Below are 26,085 nucleotides of genomic sequence, written 5' to 3'. Positions count from 1 at the left end.
CTATAGTAACACTGTACTACACATTATAATTGCTTATTCCAGTGAATTTCTCTGGTACAGTATAAGCAACCATTTTTACTGAATACATTCATTCATTGTGTATTGTGATTAGCTGTGATTGGCCACAGCTAATCATAAGGTATGGATGGGCTGTGGCTGGCCCCTGTCTGTACCATGTGATCACTGTGACCAATCACAGCTAACAACACAATTGTGCAAAACGAATGGCATCAATCAAAGCCATGCATTGTTTACTATTGTCATGTGATCTGCTGTTATTGGTCCCAGCGATCACATGGTACTGTCAGTGGGCCGGTACGCTGATCAGGTAACAGATTGTGCAGCAGAACAGCGAGTTTCGGGAGGATGTCATATGACGTCCACCCGGAATGACAAAGGTCCTGCCCATGACATTTGACAATAGGCTGGGTTGGAAGTGGTTAACTGAAGGGTGCTTACAATCATCAGCTTTTATTCATTTACGTAAAAGCATTATTCCAGAAAAAAACAACTGCTTAAGCATATTGTTGCAGGTTAGAAAAAAACGTGAGTTTAGCTGAACTCGCACAATTTCAACTCGGCAATGCAGTCTGACATCGGGGGGCGATTTGACAGACATCTGTGCGGATTCTTGCGGAATCGCACCCTAAGTCGCCAAAAGTAGTGAATCGGTGTGGCGTCGCACCGATTCGGACCATGCTATTGCCAGCAATAGCTGCCAATTTGACATGTCAAATCATACCAATGTGAACCTAGGGCAAAAGTATTAGCAGCAGTTCATATTGAATTTGTTAATTAAGCCAACCTGATTCTGCTAGTGTATAAAAAGCTGGCCATACAAAAAAAAAAAAACATTCATACAAAAATTCTCAGTAATTTTCGATGAATTGACGAATGCCCTTCAAAAGTACTTCAAAATTTTCTTTGCTTTAAATATCCAATTTTCATTTGAGAAAAAGTTTATATTCTGTTCTTTTGAATTTTGTTGTCTCTATGGTAGAAACTACCATGACTGAACTACCTTCAGAAAATCGAACAAATATTCTTAAAATTAAAGATTTTGCTCAAGATTCTACTTGTGCGCGGCCAGCTTAACACTGGCTTCTCACCAGACTTAAGCCTTGTACACACGATTGGATTTTCCACGGACAAAACGTAGGACTTTTGTCCGAAATGCGTTGGCTGTGAACTTGTCTTGCATACAAACGGCAAAGAAACTATTAGCCAGATTCTTAAAGACTTACAACGGCGTATCAGTAGATAAGCCGTCGTAAGTCCGAATCCGCGCCGTCGTATCTTTAAGCGTATTCTCAAACTGAGATACGCTTCTCTGTTGCTTAGATATGACCGGCGTAAGTCTCCTACGCCGTCGTATCTTAGCTGCATATTTACGCTGGCCGCTAGGGGCGTGTACGTTGATTTACGCCTAGAATATGTAAATGAGCAAGATACGCCTATTCACGAACGTACTTGCGCCCGATACGCTGTTTACGTAAGGCGTTTTTCAGGCGTAAAGATAAACCACCAAAAAGATGGCGCAGCCCATGCAAGGTATGGACGTCAGAACAGCCGTAAAATTTTACATCGTTTATGTAAGCGTACGTGAATGGAGCTGGGCGTAAGTTACGTTCACGTCGAAAGCAATGAGTATTTGCGAAGTGATTCTGAGCATGCACGCGCATGTGCGTACGATCTACATGGGGTCACGATTCATTACCATACAACATGCCCCCTACCTGCCTATTTTGAATTAGGCGGGGTTACGCCGGGCCATTTGCGATACGCCGACGTAACTTAGGAGGCAAGTGCTTTGTGAATACAGTACTTGCCTCACTATGTTACGTCAGCGTAGTGCAAATGGGATGCGCTACGCCGGCATAAAGATACGCGCCACTACGTGAATCTGGCCATATGTGTTTTTCAGCTTTTTAGTGCCACCCTTTGGGCAACTTCTGCTAATGTTGTCTTATGGTTAGCATTGCTTTCCGAGCATGCGTGTTTGTACTTTGGATTTTTTTTTTCCGACAGACTTGATCGTAAAATCCGACAAGACACATTTGTTGTTGGAAAATTTTGAAGCATGCTATCCCACATTTGTTGTCGGAAATTCTGACAAGAATTGTCCAATGGAGCATACAAACGGTCGGATTATCCGACAACATCCTGTCATCACACAATTCCTGTCAGAAAATCTGATCATGTGTATGGGCCTTAACAGTGCTGCTGTCCAAAGGTGTCTCTTGCTCCTTCATCTAGAGTGGAGACTCCCTAACACAGGAAGGGGCAGATCCACATACATACCCGGCGCAGATGTCAAATACGCTACGCCACTGTAACTTACTTTGAGTTGGTTTGAATCCTCAACGAATTTGCGCCGTAAGTTACGGCGGCGTACTGTATCTCTCGCGGCGGAATTCAAATTGGGCGGGTAGGGGGCGTGTTTCATTTAAATGAAGCGCGTCCCCGCGCCGAACGAACTGCGCCGTCCGTAAAAACTCCCAGGGTGCATTGCTCCAAATGACGTCGCAGCCCCATTCATGGACGACTTACGCAAACGACGTAAAATTTTCAAAATTAGAAGCGGGAACGACGGCCATACTTAACATTGAGTACGCCACCATATAGCAGCTTTAACTATACGCCGGAAAAAGCCGAACGGAAACGACGTAAAAAAATGTGACGGCCGGTCGTACGTTCGTGGATCGTCAGAAATAGCTAATTTGCATACTCAACGCTGATTACGACGGGAACGCCACCTAGCGGAAGCCGAAAAATTGCATCTAAGATCCAACGGCGTACGAAGACGTACGCCTGTCGGATCTAACACAGATGCCGTTGTATCTTGTTTTGTGGATACCAAAACAAAGATACGACGCGCCAGATTTGAAATTACGCAGCGTATCAAGTGGGGGTTCCGCGGGAATACTTTTTTTTTTTAAATGCTTCAGGCGCTCTTACCTTAGATAATAGGGTACTCGCGTGTCCTAATATTCGAGCCGCCAGCATTCTGATTCAGCCGCAAAAGATGATTTTTAAAAATCTAGGATGGACGCTTCCATCTTGCTTGTGGGCACTCTGAAGCCCACAAGCAAATCCTTCTGTGATGCGGTGAATGCTGATGTCCCAGCATTCACCGCTCTATCGCGCACATGTGCAGTCTACAGGGCCGGACTTACCATTGGGCTTGACTGGGCTCAAGCCCATGGGCCCCACCCAATAGGGGGCCCCCTTTAAAAAATAAAATAAAAATTTTTTTTTTTTTTTTTTTTTTTTTTTAGGGTTCCGGAGGTCCCAAGGGGCCCGGAGGTCCCCAGGGCCCCCGGACGGCAACCCCCCCTTTTTGTATTTATTTTTTATATAAAAAATGTTTTTTTATATATTTTATATATATATATATATATATAATTTTTTTATATATATGTATATATATATATATATATATATATATATATATATATTTTTTTTTAATTATTATTATTATTATTATTATTATTATTATTATTATTATTAATAATAAAGGGCCCAGAGATCTCCAGGGCCCCCGGATGGCAACCCTCCTTTTTTTTTTATATATATATATTTTTTTTTTTATTAAAGGGCTCATTTTTTTTTATATATTTTTTTATATATTTTTTTTTTATTAAAGGGCTCATTTTTTTTTTATTAAAGGGCTCATTTATAAAAAATGCATTAAAAAGGGGAGGTTGTCCCCTTTTTAATGCATTTTTTATAAATGTTTTTTTTTTTATTAAAGGGCCCAGAGGCTTCTTTTTTATTTTTATTAAAGGGCCCAGAGGTCCCCAGGGCCCCAGATGGCTACCCCCCTTTTTTTTATATATACAGTACAGACCAAAAGTTTGGACACACCTTCTCATTCAAAGAATTTTCTTTATTTTCATGACTATGAAACTTTTAGATTCACACTGAAGGCATCAACACTATGAATTAACATAACAAAAAAGTGTGAAACAACTGAAAATATATTTCATATTCTAGGTTCTTCAAAGTAGCCACCTTTTGCTTTGATTACTGCTTGGCACACTCTTGGCATTCTCTTGATGAGCTTCAAGAGGTAGTCACCTGGCGCAGCACCCCATCACTCTCCTTCTTGGTCAAATAGCCCTTACACAGCCTGGAGGTGTGTTTGGGGTCATTGTCCTGTTGAAAAATAAATGATGGTCCAACTAAACGCAAACCGGATGGAATAGCATGCCGCTGCAAGATGCTGTGGTAGCCATGCTGGTTCAGTATGCCTTCAATTTTGAATAAATCCCCAGCAGTGTCACCAGCAAAGCACCCCCACACCATCACACCTCCTCCTCCATGCTTCACAGTGGGAACCAGGCATGTAGAGTCCATCCGTTCACCTTTTCTGCGTCGCACAAAGACACTGGGGTTGGAACCAAAGATCTCAAGTTTGGACTCATCAGACCAAAGCACAGATTTCCACTGGTCTAATGTCCATTCCTTGTGTTCTTTAGCCCAAACAAGTCTCTTCTGCTTGTTGCCTTTCTTTAGCAGTGGTTTCCTAGCAGATATTCTACCATGAAGGCCTGATTCACACAGTCTCCTCTTACCAATTCTAGAGATGTGTCTGTTGCAAAAGGTGGCTACTTTGAAGAACCTATAATATGAAATATATTTTCAGTTGTTTCACACTTTTTTGTTATGTATAATTCCACATGTGTTATTTCATACTTTTGATGCCTTCAGTGTAAATCTACAATTTTCATGGTCATGAAAATAAAAATAAAAAGAAACTCTTTGATTGAGAAGGTGTGTCCAAACTTTTGGTCTGTACTGTGTATATATATATATATTTTTCTTTATTTTTATTTTTTTTGTAAACGCCCCCCCCCCACGCTCAATTTCAGGCAGCAGCACTCCCCCCCCCCCCGGTTCTCTGCCATGCCTTAAGCTGTGTAAGAGGCTGATGGCGGCCCTGCGTATACCTCCCAACACGACCGCATTCTGCTGGACTTTCCCGCACAGACAGCTTCTTCCCGCAGTCCCGTGAAAGGGTTAAGCAGGAGGAACCGGAGCGGTGTGTGGAGGACTGTGGCTGCTGAAGGGAAGAAAGCCGACAGCCGGGCTAATGACAGTCTGTGGCCCCGGCTGTTGGCACAGGTGAGAGGCACCCCCCCCTGCTCAACAACTTTAATGCTCCCCCCACTCAACAACTTCAATTCGCCCCCCCCCGCTCAACAACTTTAATGCGCATCCCCCCCACTCAACAACTATGATCCCCCCTCGCTCAACACCTTCGATCCCCCTCAATTCTCGGCTCCAGGGGGCCCCTTCAACACTCAAGCCCAGGGGCCCCCACCACCCTAAGTCCTGCCCTGGCAGTCTACAGGTGTGTAATGGCGTTTTCACCTGTTTTCCATCAGTTAAAATGGCGGAATTGTATCCGCCCTCGTCACATGACCGGCTGCAAGAGTCATGTGACATGTAAAATCATGCGAGAGTTCTTCTGCTGGGCAAAAGAATCATCACGCTGTGCGCCCAGGAGACATTTCTAAGTAATCCCAGGAATCAATGCGGTGATCGCAGCCAAAGCGACACGCCCAGTCCCACAGGAGCCAAACCAGGAAGTGCCTGGTTCAAAGGAGAGAACAAAGGTATGGAATCGATTTAAATTTTTTTTTACAGCGAACTTTCAATACATACACTGAGCACTTGTGTTTAACGCTAACTTTCAAATTAGGGTGAACCTCCGCTTTAAGGATTGCAATATATAAAATGTTTGGCTTTGGATTTAATACCACTTAGGCCGCGTACACACGGTCGGACAAAACCGATGAGAATGGACCGAGGTTCAGTTTCATCGGTCCAAACCGACCATGTGTATAGCCCATCGGTCTGTTGTCCTTCGGTCCAAAATTTTAAAACATGCTTCAAAATCGAACCGATGGCCCGCTGCCCGATCGGTCCAAACCGATGGATAGTACAGAAAGCATCGGTTCAAAACCTGCGCATGCTCAGAATCAAGTCGACGCATGCTTGGAAGCATTGAACTTAGTTTTATTCAGCACGTCGTGTGTTTGACGTCACCGCGTTCTGACCCGATCGGTTTTTGGAACGATGGTGTGTACGCACTTCAGACCATCAGGCCACTTCATCGGTGAACCGATGGAAATGGCCGTCGGACCAGTCTCATCGGTTTGGAACGACCGTGTGTACGCGGCCTTAAGGCTGGGTACACGTATACTGTATGCGAGTCTGGTGCGGTTTTCATTCAGTGGTTCAGCTGCTATTCAGGTGCGAATTTGACACTAAAATAAAAACGCACAGGACCCTTTTTTAATACGAACCACAACTAGCCCGCATACATGTAAACCAGCTCCATTGCAAGTCGGTCTGGTTCACATGTTATGCAAATTAGATGTGGTTCAAAATGCATCTGATTCACATACACTGTATGTGAACAGAGCTTTAAAGCGGATTTCCAGCCTCCAAAAAAAGGAAAAGTAGCTGCTACAAATACTGTACGTGCTGACTTTTAATATAAGCACACTTACCTGTCCAGGGATCCCGAGATTTCAGTTCCCTAAACCCGATTCGGCTCCATCGGCTCAGGTGCAGGCGCCGCCATTGCAACTAAGGGAAATTGGCAGTGAAGCCTTCAGGCTCCACAGCCTGTTTCCTACTGTGCATGCGCGAGTCATGCTGCGCTTTCTGAATGGCCCTGTCATTTTCTGGTACACACACAGGTCCCAGGAGGCAGCGGAGGGTAAGGAGGAGTTGATTAGACTCATGTAGCGTGGCATGTGAATTGCCATCATCCCTAAATGGAAACAGTATAACCTCAAATTTGGGATATAAAAAATATATTAAAATAAATATATATATTTTTTTTATTCTTTATTGAACAATTGCCTTTAAAATCCCAAATTTGAGGTTATACCATTTCCGAGGGTAAGGATGTAATTACGTGCCCCACCACAGCGGGTTTAGGACAGAAGTACCCCTTTGTACTCCAGAAAAGGTACAAAACAAATAGAATATATATATATATATATATATATATATATATATATATATATATATATTAATTACAGCTTCTCTACAATACTTCTATCAGTCAATGCTTGCAAGTGCAGTTTTCCTATATCACATAATGGCCCAGATTCAGAAAGCAATTGCGCCCGTGTAACCATAGGTTACACGGCGCAATTGCTGACTTGCTCCGGTGAAACGAGTGCTCCTGATTCAGGAACCTCGTTACACCGGCTGCAGCCTAAAATATGCGCGGCATAAGGCTCTTATGCCTCGCAGATTTTAGGCTGCATTCTTGCGGGGGCCGCTAGGCGGCGCTCCCATTGTGTATCAGCGTGTAGTATGCAAATTGCATACTACCACTGATTCACAAGCTTGCGCGGCCCCCGTGCAAGCCAGGTACGGAGTTTCCGTACGGCAACTTTAGCGCAAGGCTCCCCTTTCTAATAGCAGGGGCAGCCAATGCTAAAGTATAGCCGGCCTTCCCGCGCCGTGAAATTTGAATTTCACGGCGTTTGCGTAAGTGCTTCGTGAATGGCGCTGGACGCCATTCACGTTCACTTTGAAGCAAATGACGTCTTTGCGACGTCATTTGCCGCAATGCACGTCGGGAAAGTTTCCCGACGGAGCATGCACTGTACGCTCGATGCGGGAGCGCGCCTAATTTAAATGATTCCCGCCCTGCTCTCCCGCAAATATCGCGCAAGCTATGCTGAATCTGGGCCAATGTTTGCAAAAATACCAACCTTTATTATTGTTGCCTACTTCAGGTCCAAGATCTGTGGATAAAACTGTTGCTGGTACATATTCAGTAGTGGTAGTTTTAGCTGTTGTTGTGGTACTTTTGGTTCTAGTGGTTGTTGTAGCAGGTGTTGTGGAGGTGGTAGTGGTTGCTGCAGTCATCTCTATAGTCTTATCCTCTTGAACGATTTCTCTGATGTCTCCCTCTGTTTTGCTATCTTGTTTTTCTCCTCGTATTGTCAACCTTCCAATGTTTTCTAGAAATAAGACAGCATAAAACAATGAACCCTTATACATTCCGATTACAAATTTCATTAAGTAATTTATCACAAATTAAAATTTGCAGCGCCATGGAATAACCTATCAACAGCATGTGTACTTCTAAGGCCCCATACACACGGGAGGATTTATCCGCGGATACGGTCCAGCGGACCGTTTCCGCGGATAAATTCTCTCGAGGATTTCAGCAGATTTTAATGCGATGGAGTGTACTCACCATCGCATTGAAATCCGCGCCGAAATCCTCTGGCGATGACGTGTCGCGCCGTCGCCGTGTCATAATCGTGTGCGACGCTGTCATATAAGGAATTCCACGCATGCGTCTAATCATTGCGACGCATGCGGGGGATCCCTTCGGACGGATGGATCCGGTGAGTCTATACAGACCAGCGGATCCATCCGTTGGGATGGACTCCAGCAGATGGATATGTTCTGCATGTCAGCGAATATTCGATCTGCTGGAATCCATCCCAGGGGAGATATATCCGTGGAAAAAGATCCGCTGGCGTGTACACACCATAGGATCTATCCGCTGAAACCCATTTGCTGGGATTTATCTGCGGATGGATTCTATGGTGTGTACGGGGCCTGAGTAGAGTTGAGCGAACCCGAAGTCGGTACGGACTTTGGGGTTTTCCCGAACCCGGACCTGAACCCAAATAATTGCTGAAAGTTCGGGTCCGGGTTCGGAGTTCAGGAAGAAAAATGCGCGGAGGTCCCCCCAAATTCAATAACCAGACCCTTTAGGTCTGGTATGGATATTAAGGGGAACCCCGCCGTCAATTTAAAAAAAATGACGTAGGGTTCCCCCTAAATATCCATAACCAGACCCTTCAGGTCTGGTGTGGATTTTAAGGGGAACTCCACCCCAAATTGAAAAAAAAAATGGCGTGGAGTTCCCCCTAAAATCCACACCAGACCCCTTATCCGAGCACGTTGACCTGGCCGGCCGCAGAAAAGAGGGGAGGACAGAGTGTGGCCCCCCCCTCTCCTAAACCGCACTAGGCCACATGCCCTCAACATTGGGAGGGTGCTTTGGGGTGACCCCCAAAGCACCTTGTCACCATGTTGATGGGGACAAGGGTCTCATCCCCACAACCCTTGCCCGGTGGTTGTGGGGGTATGCGGGCAGGGGGCTTATCAGAATCTGGAAGACCCCTTTAACAAAGGGGACCCCCAGATCCTGCCCCCCCCTGCCCCCCCCTGCCCCCCTACCATTTCACGAAGGAAGTGTAAATAGTAGTTTTCAGAAAAAAACACACACACTGTAAAACAAATTACTTTATTAATTAAACCAAATAAAAATCCAGTGGTGAAAATAGACGATCGATGCTGCTCGCTGCTCCATCGTTGTCTCTATCCAGTGTCGGGTGATCTCTCCAGCGACAGGTGATGTCTCCAGCGATTGGTCCAGCGATGAGAAGATCCATCCATTCAGAGCACAGCTCAGCGAATGACGCGCCGATGCTTTGACGTTTCTTTTATAGGCGAGGCGGGCCACGCGTCACGAGACCCTGTCCCGCTCTGACGCAAGGGCTGTCCCAGTGATGTAGCAGAGTTTGCGTCAGAGGGGGACGGAGTCACATGACGCGTGGCCCGCCTCCCCTATAAAAGAAACGTCAAAGCATCGGCGCTGGAGAGATCACCCGACGCTGGATAGAGACAACGATGAAGCAGCGAGCAGCATCGATCGTCTATTTTCACCGCTGGATTTTTATTTAGTTTAATTAATAAAGTGATTTGTTCTACGGTGTGTGTGTTTTTTTTTCTGAAAACTACTATTTACACTTCCCTCGTGAAATGGTAGGGGTACCAGTGTACCCCATTACCATTTCACACAGGGGGGGGGCAGGATCTGGGGGTCCTCTTTGTTAAAGGGGTCTTCCAGATTCTGATAACCCCCCCTGCCTGCATACTCAAACAACCACCGGGCAATTGTTGTGGGGATGAGACCCTTGTCCCCATCAACACCCTCCCAATGTTGAGGGCATGCGGCCTGGTGCGGTTTAGGAGAGGGGGGGGCGCACTTATGGATATTTAGGGTATATTTAGGGGGAACCCTACGTCATTTTTTTTTAAATTGACGGCGACCTAAAGGGCCTGGTTATTGAATTTGGGGGGACCTCCACGCATTTTTTTTTTTTACTAAAAGTCTGTGTCCCATTGACTTCAATGGGGTTCGGAGTTCAGGTTCCCGAACCCGAACTTTTTTTTTAAAACACGAACCCGAACATCCAGGTGTCCGCTCAACTCTACTTTTAAGTGCTCTTATTCAAAGTACCGTAGATCCTGACTCAAAACATTTCCATTCTGACTCTAGGTCAAGATCAAATTGTACAGCTTTAACCACAATAAACATGTTGCTACATCAAATGTAATAAACAATAAATGTCTAGTAGGGATGAGCCGAACATACCCGCGTTCGGTTCGCACCAGAACTTTCGAACGGACCGAACGTTCGCGCGAACATTTAGAACCCCATTGAAGTCTATGGGACTCGAACGTTCAAATTCAAAAGTGCTCATTTCAAAGCCCAATATTCAAGTTATTGTTGGAAAACGTCTTTGAGAACCCGGGTCTTGCCCCAGGGAACATGTATCAATGGAAAAAAAACTTTTTAAAGTTTTTTGTGGAGCAGCGATTTTAATGATGCTTAAAGTGAAAAAAAAATCAAAAATTCCTTTAAATATCGTACCTGCTGGGTGTCTATAGTAGTGGCATGTGTTTAGAAATGTCCCTGCACAACATGAGATTACTATAAGAAAAAAGACATTTATTACTGCTTGCGGCTTTAATGTAATGTTTGGTCCCTGCAATATGGATAAAAATCATTGAAAAAAATAGCATGAGTTTCCCCGCCACCACTCCCCCAAGGTCATCACAAGACAAGACCTTTTGGCCCTATATACTTTGAACAGCAGTATACAGGTGTTGCAAACAAGATAAGGACTGTAGGTTTGTTAAGTAGAATCTGAACCATGTCATACTTTGCTCCTGCATATTGCACAATTTCCTAAAGAGACCATCAACAAACTACATGACACTTGTGCCTGATGAGGCCACTGATGTTCCAGTGGTGGTGGCCCGCGAGACTGTCCATACAGTCTTGGCCCCCCAAAGTGCACGTGCTGTGTGGCAACTGGTAACAATATGTCGATTATTTTAGGGTTGGGGGGGGGCATTACAATGCCAGATCTTGGCTGAATAATTTTTTTTTTGGGGAAATAAAAATTCTAGAAAAAAGAGGGGTTGCCATCCGGGGCCCCCTTTGAACAAATTATGTGAAGAACTCCTGGTCTCTGAAGGCCTCCATTATTCCAGAAAGTCAAAATTAAGCAAAAAAAGCTAATGTCAATCAAGCCTTAGCTTCCTCCCCATATCTAACCCACAAACTCATCCACTGATCATAAAGTCCAAAAATCAAGTTTCGTATCGTCGTACTGCACGATCGTTTTTCCGACGTTTTCTACCGACTGTGAACGACGTTCTCATTCACGCAATATCCCTTTATACACTGCGCATGTGAGAAGCTCCACACGTTTCCCTGCCCATGACGATCGTTCTAGTGATTGCCACGCCCCTTTTTAGTCGGTCAATGCAAGACGGTGAAGAGAGTCTGAAGACATGATGGAGGAGAGACAGCAATCTGCAACCAGGCAGGAGAGAGGCCAGGCACACACCAGGAGGAGCAGGAGGTACAAAGCCACCAACATGACCTTCGACGAGATGGTTGAGATGGTGGCTATTCTTAAAAAGGAGGACTATGACTACAAAAAAGGGCCTTACAAGAACCCCAATAAAGTCAAGGCCCAGATCATGGAGCAGGTACGGAGGACTATCCATGCAAAATTCGGGGTGCAGAGGTCCAGGGAGCAGTTGCGCAAAAGATGGTCTGATTTGAAAATCCGAGAGCCGGACCAGATGAGAATTCGAAGAGTCCTCAGAAGACGCAAGTAATTTTCATGTGTACTCTGAATATTTGTTTTTATTATTTAGCGGCATGTGCTTTTTATTTCAGGTTGTGTATATATACAGTTCAAGAATAGATGTCTCAAGGTTCATGTTTGTGGGCATAATAATTGGTTGTTTATTCTATTTAAGATCTTTTTATGTGAGACCAATTTTTTATTTAATGTAGATGTGTTATTAACTAGATTTAAATAATCCAACTTAAGTCAATATACAGTAAAAGGAGAGTATGCTAAGCACAGCAGTTGATTACACATATGGACTCAGTAGCACAACGGTTGGCATGGCCGATCCGCCCTATAGGCTCACTATGAAAGCCGCTTAGGGCCCCGCAAAGCTGCAAAGGGCCCCCCAAATAACTAGAGGCCCCGCCTGGTAAAAAGTAATTTTTCGCCCCCTCACCCCGCTTCTCAACTCGCTGGCTGCATGGGAGAAGAGGCAAGAAGTCAGCACCCCTTGCTTCTCAATTTAATGTAAGATGTAATTTTCGACAGCAGAACACCCCCTCCCCCCACTTCTCAACTTTCTTTAATGTGACATGTCACTGTCGTCAGCGCCCCCCGCTTCTCATTTTTAATGTGCCATGTCATTTTGATTCGGGCCCCAGGGAGGTCAGGATCGGCACTGAGTGTTGGCCACAAGAACAACCTAGTTAGGGTGTCACACAGAGGTCATACAGTGGATACTTGGTGTTTTTTTTGTGGCCCATACAATGGCCAAAGCTTCCTTGTCAATCTGGGAGTAGTTTTGTTCTGCTGAGGTTAAAGACCTGGAGGCAAAAGAAATGGGGCGCTCCGTGCCATCCGGCATGACATGGGAAAGCACGGCACCCAGTCCATAAGGCGAGGCGTCACAAGCCAGGATGACGGGTTTCTTTAAATCATAGTGGACCAGAACTCGAGAAGACAGAATGAGTTCTTTAGTAAGCCGAAAAGCTTCTTCACATTTGTCTGTCCATATCCATTTAGCTCTTGCATCCAGTAAGCGATGTAATGGGTAGAGCTGGTGTGCTAGGTTCGGCAAGAAACGGTGGTAGTAATTTAGGAGGCCAAGGTAGGACCTGAGCTGGGTGACATTCAGGGGGTAGGGGCATGGGTAAGGGCTTTAACCTTTTCTTCAGTAGTGTGTAACCCATGTCGGTCCACCGTGTGGGCACAAAACTCCAGTTGAGACTTGAGAAATTCGCATTTTGAAAGATTGACACGTAAACCATACTTTTGGAGTCTCTCTAGCACAGCTTCAACATTCTTTCTGTGTTCTTCATCAGTGGGACCAGTGATGAGCATGTCATCCAGTAGACATTGGGTGAAAGGTATTCCTGCCAGTACCTCATCCATGATCCGCTGCCAGATGGCTGGAGCTGGGGCTATGCCAAAAACCATGCGGTTATACTGGAATAATCCTTTATGAGTGTTAATGGTCAACAGATGGCGTGAATCTGGGTGTACTTGCAGTTGCAGGTAAGCTTGCTTTAAGTCTATTTTTGTAAACTTTTGCCCCCCAGCCAGTGAGCCAAATAAATCTTCAAGTCGAGGCAATGGGTATTGATCCACAAGAAGTTGGTTGTTCAGAGCTACCCTGAAATCACCACAAATCCTAATGTCTCCATTCTTTTTCTTGACAGGCACAATTGGTGATGCCCATTCACTTCTATCCACTTTCGTTATGATCTTTTCAGCCAATAGGTGGTCCAGCTCTGCTTCCACTTTCTTCCGCAAGGCAAAAGGTACTGATCTTGCCTTACAAAAACGAGGTGTAGCACCAGGCTTCAAGAGGAGGTGGGCCATCTTTCCTTTTACGGTGCCCAAAGAGTCCTCAAAAACCTCTTTAAAACGTGACTTCAGGGATTCCACCCAATGGTCTACTTTAGAAATCAATGTACATTGGGCAATGGTAAAAGGAGGCATGCCCAGGGCTTTGATCCAGTCCCTTCCATACAGCGGAGGACCTCCATTCCTTACAACATAAAGGCGTAGACTTTGACTGCGGTTGCCTAATGTAACAAGGGGTTTTACATAACCCAAGGGCTGTAGTAGTTCCTTGCTGTAGGTTTGTAGTGTGAGCTTTGTAGGTTTTAGCGGCAGGGACAGACCCGATGCCTTTAAATCAGTCCATGAAATGACAGACACAGCTGCCCCTGTATCAACATCCATGGAGACAGGACAGCCATTGAGTGTGACATCCACTTTAATCGCAGGAGTACTCCCAGCTACTCGAAACAGTCCAACATGCTGGACACAGGTCTCCTCATCAGAGCTGAAACCGTTATTGTCCATATCCACACGGAATGTCTGTTTACGTCTATCTTTTGTGGTAGTGTTCGGGGAGCGAGAGCTGCGGCAAACGCGCCCAACAAACAACATCCTTGAACTTGCAAGCAGGCGCACTGTGAGTAGTGTTACCACAACGGTAGCAAGTCGGGGTCCCAGAGACAGAAGAATTAGGGTGGCAAGGTTTAAGCTGAGTGGCAGGGGACTGGCGTCTCGAGCGTTGAGTGATAGCAGTGTGGAATATTTCCTCACCCTGGCTTGTAGGAGTTGTAGGTGGTGCCTTCAGGAGGGTGGCATCCCGTGTTGCCAACTCTATGACCGTAGCATGGTCAGTGGCTTTTGCCAGAGTCAAGTCGGGTTCTGTGAGTAAACGTTTCTGTATGGCTGGGTCGCAGAGTCCCATGATGAACATGTCACGGAGAGCCGTCTGCAGGTAGTCTCCAAACTGACAAGTGGCAGCTAGTTTACGTAAAGCAATGATATATGTCTTTATATCCTCCCCGGCCTGCTGCCTTCTACTGTAGAATTTAAACCGCTCTGCAATTTCTAACGGCTTCGGGTTGTAGTGTGTATGTAGCGTCTGAATTAACTCAGGCAGGGGCTTAGAGGCCGGCTTGTCTGGAGAAACAAGGTCTCTGAGGGTTCCATATGCAGCTTGACCCAATGCAGTGAGAAAAACTGCAACTTTCTTTTCAACAGTCACATTATTTGCTTCCATATACTGTTCCAGCCTCTACACCCAGGAGCTCCATGACTCAGCTACAGGATCAAATGGTTGAATAAACCCTATGAAGGCCATGTGTGCTAAAATCCACAATCCTCGTCGCCACTGTTATGTCCCCTTGCCGCTCTGTCTCTCAGGTGCTGCTGGCAATGCTGCCAGTATCTGCTCAGCAAGTTACACACACAGGCCGATGTACTACTTAACCAGAGCAAGGTTTATTACTCAGAACATTATGGCATTCTTACATGGAGGAGTCTTATTCCAAACAGCTTCTGTCCTTATCAGATGTAATCCCTTCTCAGCCTCATGTGTCTGCTTCCAGTTCCCCTCACACACTGTCTGACTTCCTGGTACAGCTCCTCCTCCCCCATCATGCATCAGGAGAAAGAGGGTAAAGGTCACAGTGATCTATCACAAACATCACAGAAACTTGGCCAAAGATAGAGAAATGCAGCAGCTTTGGTAATGGATAAAATCCTGTGTTAAGCTTAGAAGGATTGTAAAAATAGACAATTGTACCACACTTTATAAAAAGAATGATTGATATTCCTCTTTCAGGCCTCTAATCTTTTTGATTCATGTATCCCTTTTTTTACAATCTCATAGGGCGCAATCAAGCTGCAGCAGTGTAGCCGACCAACCCCACACAGAGCCAAGCACCACCCTCGCCGGATGTGCAGGAAGTGGAAAATGCCATTACATCAGGTCAGTGTCATACAGCACAGCTTCATGTAATACATGTAGGCCTGCATAATTTTAATACATGTTTTTTTTCCAAATTTCAGGAGGTGTTCGAGCTGTTGGGGGCGGATTGGTCTCCCATGTCCTAATTGGGGAGATCATGTCCTGCAGGGCAGAAATAGAGGACACAAACCTCGCCTTAGAGAAGTTTATAAAGAAAAACCGAAAGGTGGACCAAAAACTGAAGAATCTCATTGATGTGCTGGGGAGGGTTTAAAAAAAAATAGATGTAGACAAGTATTTCAAAGCAAAAATATATTTCTTGACACAAAAAAAAAATGTAAGAATTTCTATTAAGATATTTTTTGAAAAAATAAAAATGACACATTTTAAGCATGATACAATCAATATTTTTGGATACTCAACAATGTGTGGCTTCTTATTATATCAATGCTGCCTAAAAGAACAAATCTAGATTTGTGGTGTTTACATTGACAATGATGAGTATTTAGTACAGGAAAATAAACATGACACTGTGGGGCTGATTTACTATTCTCTGTGCGCTGCGCTGGTTCATGCCTTAATTAGTACTCCGGGTGAAGCCTTAATTAGGCGCATGAACCAGCGTAGCAGCCGGGGCATTGCAATTGATATGTAAAGCCGCGCCAAACTCCCTATAGAAGTCTATGGGAGAAATCAAAAGTGTTCATATTAAAGGCTAATATGCAAGTTTTGTCCTAAAAAGTGTTTGGGGACCTCAGTCCTGCCACAGGGGACATGTATCAACATTTTTTTTATTTTTTAAAACGGCCGTTTTTTCGGGAGCAGTGAATTTATTAATGCTTAAAGTGAAACAATAAAAGTGAAATATTCCTTTAAATTTCGTACCTAGGGGGGGTGTAAAGTAAGCATGTGAAATAGCGCATTTTTCCCGCACTTAGAACTGTCCCTGCACAAAATGACATTCTGAAAGAAAAAAGTCATTTAAAATTCACACGCGGCAATAATGAATTGTCGGCTCCCGGCAATTCTAAAGGGATTCATTCATAAAGGAAAAAAAAAATGTATGGGGGTCCCCCAAATTAAATTACCAGGCCCTTCAGGTCTGATATGGATATTAAGGGGAACCCCGCCGTAAAAAAAAAAAAAATGGCGTGGGTTCCCTGCAAATATCCATACCGGCCAGGTCAACGTGCTCGGATAAGGGTCTGGTGTGGATTTTTAGGGGAACTCCACCCCAAATTTAAAAAAAAATGGCGTGGAGTCCCCCTAAAAATCCACACCAGACCCTTATCCGAGCACGTTGACCTGGCCGGCCGCAGAAAAGAGGGGGGGACAGAGTGCGCCCCCCCTCTCCTGAACCGCACCAGGCCACATGCCCTCAACATGGGGAGGATGTCCCCATGTTGATGGGGACAAGGGCCTCATCCCCACAACCCTTGCCCGGTGGTTGTGGGGGTATGCGGGTGGGAGGCTTATCAGAATCTGGAAGACCCCTTTAACAAAGGGGACCCCCAGATCCTGCCCCCCCCCATGTGAAATGTTAATGGGGTACATTGTACCTCTACCATTTCACCAAAAGAAAAATGTCAAAAGTGTTAAAAATGACAGTAGCCGGTTTTTGACAAATCTTTTATTCTCTTCTTTCCGCGGTTCTTCTTTTCTTCTTTCATTCGGGTTTCTTCCTCTGCTTCTTTCTTGGGTCTTCTCGTCCACATCTTGCCCGACGTCTTCTCCCATGTTCCTCTCCTTCCATCGGCCTTCTCGTCCCGCATCTTGCCCGGTGTGTTCTCCTATCTTCTCCGTCCGTCCGTCAGCCTGAGCCTTCTCGTCCACATCTCTTTCTTCCCCGGACGCAACGCTTGAAATTTAATTAGCCACCATGTTCTGCTCCTGGGACCCGCCCCCTCTGACGCCACAAGTAAACTCATTTGAAAGTCATGTGCGTCAGAGGGGGGCAGGGTCACAGAGCGTCACACGGTGGGGGAATTCAATTTCAAGCGCGCCGTCCGGAGAAGAAGAAGCCCCCGCACTATGCGGACGAGCTTCCAATTGAAGTTCCCGCAGTGTGACGCTCATGTGACCCCGCCCCCCTCTGACGCACATATACCACACGCGGACTTTCATGAGTTAACCTGTGGCGTCAGAGGGGGGCGGGTCCCAAGAGCGGAACACGTCGGGGTCTTAAATTTCAAGCGCAGCACCCAGAAGAACAAGAAGATGTTGGACGAGAAGGCTGACAGACGGAGATGAAGATAGGAGAAGACGTCGGGCAAGATGTGGACGAGAAGACCCAAGAAAGAAGCAGAGGAAGAAACCCGAATGAAAGAAGAAGAAAAAACGCGGAAAGAAGATTTTATTAAAAGATTTGTCAAAAAACGGCTACTGTAATTTTTCACACTTTTGACACTTTTTTTGGTGAAATGGTAGAGGTACAGTGTACCCCATTACAATTTCACATAGGGGGGGGCGGGATCTGGGGGTCCCCTTTGTTAAAGGGGTCTTCCAGATTCTGATAAGCCCTCCCCTGCAGACCCCCACAACCACCGGGCAAGGGTTGTGGGGATGAGGCCCTTGTCCCCATCAACATGGGGACATCCTCCCCATGTTGAGGGCATGTGGCCTGGTGCGGTTCAGGAGAGGGGGGGCCACACTCTGTCCCCCCCTCTTTTTAACGTGCTCGGATAAGGGTCTGGTGTGGATTTTTAGGGGGACTCCACGCCATTTTTTTTATTTGGGGTGGAGTTCCCCTTAAAATCCACACCAGACCTGAAGGGCCTGGTATGGATATTTGGGGGGACCCCACGCCATTTTTTTTAAGGCGGGGTTCCCCTTAATATCCATTCCAGACCTGAACGGCCTGGTAATTGAATTTGGGGGAACCGCCACACTTTTTTTTTTTTCATTTTAATGAGCAATGACTCTGGGCCATATTCTCAAACAAGTTACACCGGCGTATATGGAGATGCGCGGCGTAAGTGTAAAGATGCGCCGTCCTATCTATGCGCCGTAGTCACAGAACCAGATCCGCCAGAAATCAGGCTACTCCTGTCCGTCTTAACTAGTTTAAGTTTACGCAGCGTAGGCGTATATTTCAGCTGATGGCATCCTAGGCTGCCATAGAATTAGTATTCAAATATGCAAATGATGTAGATGCGCTGATTCCCGAACCTACGCGCGATCGGCTTAGGCTACGCGCTGTGCGCGTAAGACGATTGTCCGGCTGAAAGTTACCCCTTATAAAGCTCGGTTAACTTTGCTCCAGACCTGAGTAAGTTAGCTTGAAAAAAGCAAATACAGCAGCACCATCCCGGACGAGCTGAGCAACCAAATTTTGCGGACAACACATTCGTATGCCAACATGCCAGGGGCAGGCGTGGTCTTAGCACTGCTAGTGTGTGAGGAGGAAGAGGCACTTAGAAGGAGGAGGGCACGGAGGAGGGCACGTGAGAGGATCTACCCACAGCGCATTAGCCTCTTTGGCATGGCTGATGTGGATGTGTTTCACCGTTATAGATTCAGCCCTGATGCCATACTTGAAATTACCAGAGCCCTGAAGAATGACATCAGCAGCCCAACACAACGATCCCATGCAGTGCAGCCACTGGTGAAGGTCCTGGCAACATTGCATTTTCTTGCCACAGGCTCTTTTCAAAGAACCAGTGGAGACGTGGTTGGGATATCCCAAACCAGCATGAGTAGATGCGTGCACCAAGTTGTCCCCGCAATACTCCGACGCATGTCGCACCACATAATCAGACCCACCCAGGAGGACATGCGGCTGAAGGCAATGACAGATTTCTGCCTAATTGATGGTTTCCCACGCACTGTGGGTGCAATTGATTGTACCCATGTGGCAATACAGCCCCCCCACGAGACCGAGCACATATACCGCAACAGAAAACATTGGCATTCTATCAATGTCCAAGTGATCGTGGATGCACATGGCCTCATATGGCACGTCCGTGCAAAACACCCCGGATCCAGCCATGACAGCTTTATATTCAGGCAAAGTGACATCCCCAGACAATTTGAGCAGAATGTGTATGGGGACAGCTGGCTGGTTGGTGAGTGACATGGGTGTCAGGTATGACTGTCCCCCCCCATGATGCAGACATCACGAGGGGCACATGCATGACTAACATCCTCCTGTCTTTTCCCTTCCAGGTGACTCTGCCTATGCCCTGGGACCTCATCTCATGACTCCATTCCGCAATCCGCAAACACCAGGAGAGAGAAGATATAACGAAGCACACGCACGCACCCGTGCAGTGGTTGAGCGAACATTTGGCCTCCTTAAGTCACGATTTCGATGCCTGGATAAGACTGGGGGTACCCTGCTGTATTCCCCCAACTTCGTGTGCCAAATCATCGCTGCATGTTGCGTGCTGCACAACTTCGCAGTGAGAAAGGGCCTGCAGATTGACCTACGTGATGACCTGACCCCCCAACCACCATGTCCCCCCCTAACCGAGGCTACCCCGTCTGCTGATGGTACAGCAGTCAGGAGATGTCTCGTGGAGCGAATCTTTGAACGTTAAACACAAACATTAAACATGGCACACAGAAAATGCACGCATGCACACCACTGTGGTCCCTAACACACACCCCACATGCACAGAACATTGGATTAGACCAAAGTACACCGCACGGTACTAAGGAGCAGCAACGCCGCGTCAAGGCCCCAATGATGTTGCTGTCCATTCATACGTCATTCATACGGACCTGGGGAGAACTTATCACCAGCGCCCGAGGGTGACACCCCTTACTGGCAGGAATGTCACCACCCCACATTCACACACCATTCACACTGTACTCTGCAACACTGCCTGTGTGCAGCACCCAAACTAAAAAAAAAGCTCTTAACCAGAGCAAATAATAAAATAAGCTCTTAACCAGAGCAAATGAACAATAAATAATCACTTGCCCCGGCGCGGGCTACGCCTGGTGCCCAGGTTCCTGGCCCTCACTTGCCTGGGGGGAGCTGGGGCATCAGGTGGAGGAACATCTCCAGGTGGAGGAACATTCCCAGGTGCCTCCCTGCCTGCCTGTCTGCCCTCCAAAGCTAGTGCTATGCGGGTGAGCAATGACTCCTGGGTAGCTGTCTGGGCCTGAACAGCCCTTCGCAGGCACCTGACCTCCCCCACAAGTTCGGCAGTTGTAGTCTGCAGCTCACCCAGGCTGGTGATTGTGGCTGCGCAGTTTCCAGCCACATCTTGCAGAGCATCTGGTACTGCTCCCGAGGAGGCCAAGCTGTCGGACATGCGCCTCAACTCCACCAAGATTTCCCCCATATGACGGGTTTGCTGGTCCTGCTGCCTGGCCAGATTCTCATGAAGCATTTCTGCCGCACCCCTTGTCCTGTGGGTAGCCCTCCTGGGGACAGGAGTGGCTGGGCCCCTTGCATAGAGTGAGGACCTGGAGGGGCTGGAGATGAGGGGGATGGGACGGGAGGGACTGGAGAGGGTGTTGGAGGACCCTGAGGGGCTGGATATGCGGGGGCTTTGTGATGGTCCTGCCACCACATGCGACTCCTCCAAAAAAAGGAAGACCTCCTGCTCGCTGTGGACCACCTCTTCCTGGACCACCTCTTCCTGGACCACCTCTTCCTGGACCTCCTCTTCATGGACCTCCTCTTCATGGACCTCCTCCTCAACAACCTCCTGCGCGGAGGACTGACCACTCCCCTCCACCAAGGCCTGTTGGCTTCCCAGGAGGTCAGTCACAGAAGCAGACTGCTCAGTGGATGATGGTCTGTGACGGCCACTGGCAGCATTGGATGGCCCCGCTTCATCCTGCTCACCTGTGGATGACACAAAACAGTCACATGTTGGTGGACCAACACACTTGTCACATAACCCACCACCCCCACCACACATGCAACACACCAGAAGATAAAACACACTTACCTGTCCTCATGGGTGGCTCACTTGAGTCATGGCCCTCCAGGCCCTCCACCTGCTCCCTCCGAAGGCAGTGGGCAATCACTTCCTCCTCTTGAGTGAGCCGGGTAGAACAGGGTGGCCCCCCTCCTGTGCCCCTGGCATGCTTTGCAATGATGGCCATCTTGTTCCTGACCACACCACGCAGGTCATTCATTTTTTTCTGAATTTCCTGGGGGGTCCTTGCCTCATGGCCTAAGGCATTGACCTGGGCAGTCACTTTCCTAAGGATCTCCTCCTTTTTGGTTTTACTTGTGCTGCCACTGTCAGCACCATGGAGTCTTGAATCGTATCTCTCCATGGCAGAGACTACGATGGCCCTCTCATCTTGGCTGAAATTCTTTTTTCTCCTTTCCTTCCTGGGTCCAGGCATTGCAAAGCTAAAGAGAAAAATCTCCACCAACAGAATCAATGGAGTCACTTTGCACTCGTTGAGCGCATGTGGTGACGCATTTATACACTGGGCCGGCCCAACTCAGCAGGGATTTACGCCTACTGTTGTTTTGCGCATGCGCAGAGGGCGGGGCACGTCCGGCGCATGCTCCGTTCGGTCTGGACATCATTTGCATGGGGTCACGGTTCATTAGCATTCTTCACGCCCACATCCCTCCTACCGTCACTTGCGCCTACTTACGCCGAAACAATTTCAGCTCCGCGAGCGCAACGTAGGACGCATGTGGTACGGGAATATGGGAGAGCTCTCTCCAAGTTAAGCCGGCGTAGCGCAACTATGATGCGCTACACCTGAGTAAATATGCGCCGATCTACGAGAATATGGCCCTGTATTCTTAATAGCCATGAGTACTTTTAAATTACTTTTTTTTCACTTCAGAAATGACATCTTGTACAGGGACAGTTCTAAGCATGGGAAACATGCGTGTACCCCCCTCCCCCCCTTTATGAAATTTGAAGGAATATTTCACTTTTATTGTTTCACTTTAACCACTTCCATACCGCGCCTATTCTGGCACTTCTCTCCTTCATGTAAAAATTGTATTTTGTTCCTGGGAAATTACTCAGGACCCCCAAACATTATATATATATTTTTTTTGCAGACACTCTAGGGAATAATGTGGCGGTCATTTTTTATTTGATTTCCAACGGTATTTGTGCAATAATTTTCATGAATTAAAAAATAACAAAACAGTAAAGTTAGCCCAATTTTTATGGATAATGTGAAAGATGATGTTACACCGAGTAAATAGATACCTAACTTGTCACGCTTTAATATTGCACACACTCATGGAATGGTGCCAAACTTCAGGACATAAAAATATCCATAGGCGATGCTTGATTTTTTTTTACAGGTTACCAGTTCAGAGTTACAGAGGAGGTCTAGGGCTAGAATTAGTTCTCTCACTCTAACGCACGCGTCAATACCTCACATGTGTGGTTTGAATGGTGTTTACATATGTGGGCGGGACTTACATGCATATTCGCTTCTGAGTGCGAGCTTCTAGGGACAGGGGCGTTTTATTTTTTTACCTCATATTTTTCTTCTTGCACTTTTTTGTCACTTTTTTTTATTTTGGATCACTTTTCTTCCTTTACAAGGAATGTAAACATCCCTTGTAATAGGACTAGTGTGTGACAGGTCCTCTTTATGGAGAGAGGCGGGGTCAATAAGGCTGGAAAGCATGGTATTGGAAAAAAAAAATCTCATGCTTTCAGCTGCAATCATGTTCGTTCAGCACAGTGGTGTAGTGTATAGCACTTTGACCTAGCAGCAAAAGGGTCGCTGGTTCGAATCCCGCCCGTGACACCATCTGCCTGGAGTTTGCATGTTCTCCCTGTGCCTGCGTGGGTTTCCTCCCACACTATAAAAACATGCTGTAAATCGGATCCAGTCTAAATAAGCCCTAATATGCAGTAGTATATTTAGGTTTTGTGCTGCCCCAGGCCTGACTACATTTCTGCACCTCCTAATAGAAAAATGACTCACCCCTTCCTGTCAAAGCCACACCCTGTTTTTGTATGACCCGCCCAGGAATTTTCAGGGGACACTCACACTAGTTCTGGGGGGGAGGGGGGCACTGGATTCCCTTAATTTGCATAGTTTTTCTCTCACTTCCTGTTTGGCTATGGGGCAGGAAGTGAAGGCAAATCTCCCCAATTGGACACAGATAATACAAAATAAACTGACAGGGCCTATAACCCTCCCTCACTCTATCCAAAATTAAAGAAAATAAAAAGTGTTGATTATAGTTCTAGTTTAAGCACACATTTCAGAGAGTTTTATTGAGAGGCCTAAGAAAATATAACCATGCCAATAGGCCAGGATACAGCGTTGCTAATATGTATGAATGTGTGTGTTAGGGCCCCCCACAAACACCACCCAATGTTAAATAAAAAATTATTAATTTGCAAATAAGTATTATCTGCTCATTTTTTGGGGATGTCTGCACCCCTGATAGTGACAACATTTTTGAGGTGTCTTCACCCTTTCTAATTCAAATTCATTCACTTCCTGTCACATAGCCAAACAGGAAGTGAGGGTAAATCCTTACTAATATCTTTTCTTGGGGACACAGAGATCAATCTAAATAGTTTCCCATTATGTAAATTGCACTCTAGCATTTTGCTGTGTACACCCCAAATTATTAGGGATCTTGGACTTTGGGGTCCATTTACTAAAGGCAAATCCACTTTGCACTACAAGCAAGGAAGAAAACAAAAAAACGTTGCTTCTACAGGATTGGATGTTAAAACCATCAGTGCTTCCTCTCTGATTTTCAGCGACTACGCTTGTACTGCAGAGTGGCTTTGCCTTTACTAAACCCCAAACTAAATAATCTTTTTGGGGTGTACACAGCAGTGCTGGAGTGCAATTTGCTTAATGGGGACACTAGTTAGATTGACCTGTGTCCCCAAGAAAAGATACTGGTAAGGTTTTAACCTCACTTCCTGTTCAGCTGTGTGACAGGAAGTGAAGCCAATTTTAAGAAAAGGGACACAAAGCTCAACCCCAAAAAAACACAAGCAGGGGTTCTAACACTCACTTGGCTTCCCTCAAACACCCACAATTAGAATAGGATTGCCTTGTGCTAGATTTAAGCACAGTGCTGTAAATCAGCACTTCAAGCCTGTCCACCAATAGCCCCCCCCCCCCACAGGCCATGTTTGCAGGTTTTCCTTCATCTTGCACATGTGCTTTAAAAGACAGTCTGGACAGCAATTATTGATAAGAGAAATCCACAAAAAATGTCCTGTCGGGGGTACTTGAGGGCTGAGGACCACTGCAGTAAAAACAAAATACTTACCACTTTATCTTTTTAATTTCCTGGTGAATAAACATGGCAAACATTTCATGATTACACACCAGGAAAGAAGCTTAGACAAAAATCACACCTAATTTGTTAGGCCCAAACCTATTTCAGCTGCAGCTGTCAAAACATGTAGCATGAAAAAGTAACAAAAAACAAACTTCAAAATTTTAAAGTAATTTTTATTGGTCAACAAAACAAGGAAAGCAAAAAAGACAAACAAACAAACACACACACAAACAAAAATACACTTCAAAAATCAAAATAAACATAGGTTAACCGTCCCAACATCTTCAGAAATTTTTTATCAAAATAAGGCAGCAGAGACAAATACATCAAAGTGAACATCATTTAAAAATAAACAAAAGACATTGGCAAAATAAAAATAAACATGCTCCAAACCACATTTCTGTTTAGCAAAAACATTCCTGCCAGCTTGCCCCTCTGAGGGCAGCTGAGGACTGATCGATCCGCGCTTTTTATAACGTGTGCTAATTAAGCAATTGAAATCACATGAACAAATTTCAGTCTCTAGTTTGGGTGAGCTTGTAAGTGCTTACACCTGGTAAGGGTGTCCTTAAATTACTAACCCACCCACGCTCTATGAGCATCCAAGTGATTTTCACCTTTTAAAAAGAAAGGAAAACATTGTCTAAGTGTCTGAGCAGGCTCAGTTCATCACACATGCAGGAACAAAGCTGCAATGGCATGAGAGCTTTTTTTTTTTTTCCCTGAACTCATGCTTTCCAGCCTGAAGGGGAGGTCTTAGTGAATTATTACGTAACAAAAATAAATAATATTAATTAAAATGCCCCTGTCCTCCCAGTCAGAAGCGAATACGCACATTTGTTTTCTTCAGGTTACCAGTTTATAGTTACAGAGGAGGTCTAGTGCTAAAAGTATTGCTCTCGCTCTAACGCACGCGTCAATACCTCACATGTGTGGTTTGAACGATGTTTACATATGTGGGCGGGACTTGCGTAAGTCCCGCCCACATATGTAAACACCGTTCAAACCACACATGTGAGGTATTGACGCGTGCGTTAGAGCGAGAGCAATACTTTTAGCACTAGACCTTCTTTGTAGCTATAAACTGGTAGCCTGAAAAAAACAAAAAAGGTCGCCTATGGGGATTTTAAAGTACTGAAGTTTGGCGCCATTCCATGAGTGTTTGCAATAGTAAAGCGTGACATGTTAGGTCTCTATTTACTCGGTGT

General features: G+C 45.9%; 1 protein-coding gene across 1 annotated transcript in view; it reads right to left on the bottom strand.

The window, feature by feature from the left end:
- OLFML2A (olfactomedin like 2A) overlaps positions 1 to 26,085 on the bottom strand; it is an 858,109-nt gene that overhangs the window by 136,474 nt on the left and 695,550 nt on the right. The window contains exon 6 of the mRNA XM_040324870.1: positions 7,746 to 7,997. Coding sequence (XP_040180804.1) covers positions 7,746 to 7,997 — 252 coding nt within the window. The remainder of the gene's footprint in view (positions 1 to 7,745; positions 7,998 to 26,085) is intronic.

This window comes from Rana temporaria, chromosome 9 (genome assembly GCF_905171775.1).
Source record: "Rana temporaria chromosome 9, aRanTem1.1, whole genome shotgun sequence".
In the NCBI taxonomy this organism is placed as follows: Eukaryota; Metazoa; Chordata; class Amphibia; order Anura; family Ranidae; genus Rana; species Rana temporaria.
Note: the sequence above shows the minus strand (reverse complement) of the source record. Positions and strands in the feature narration are given on the sequence as shown.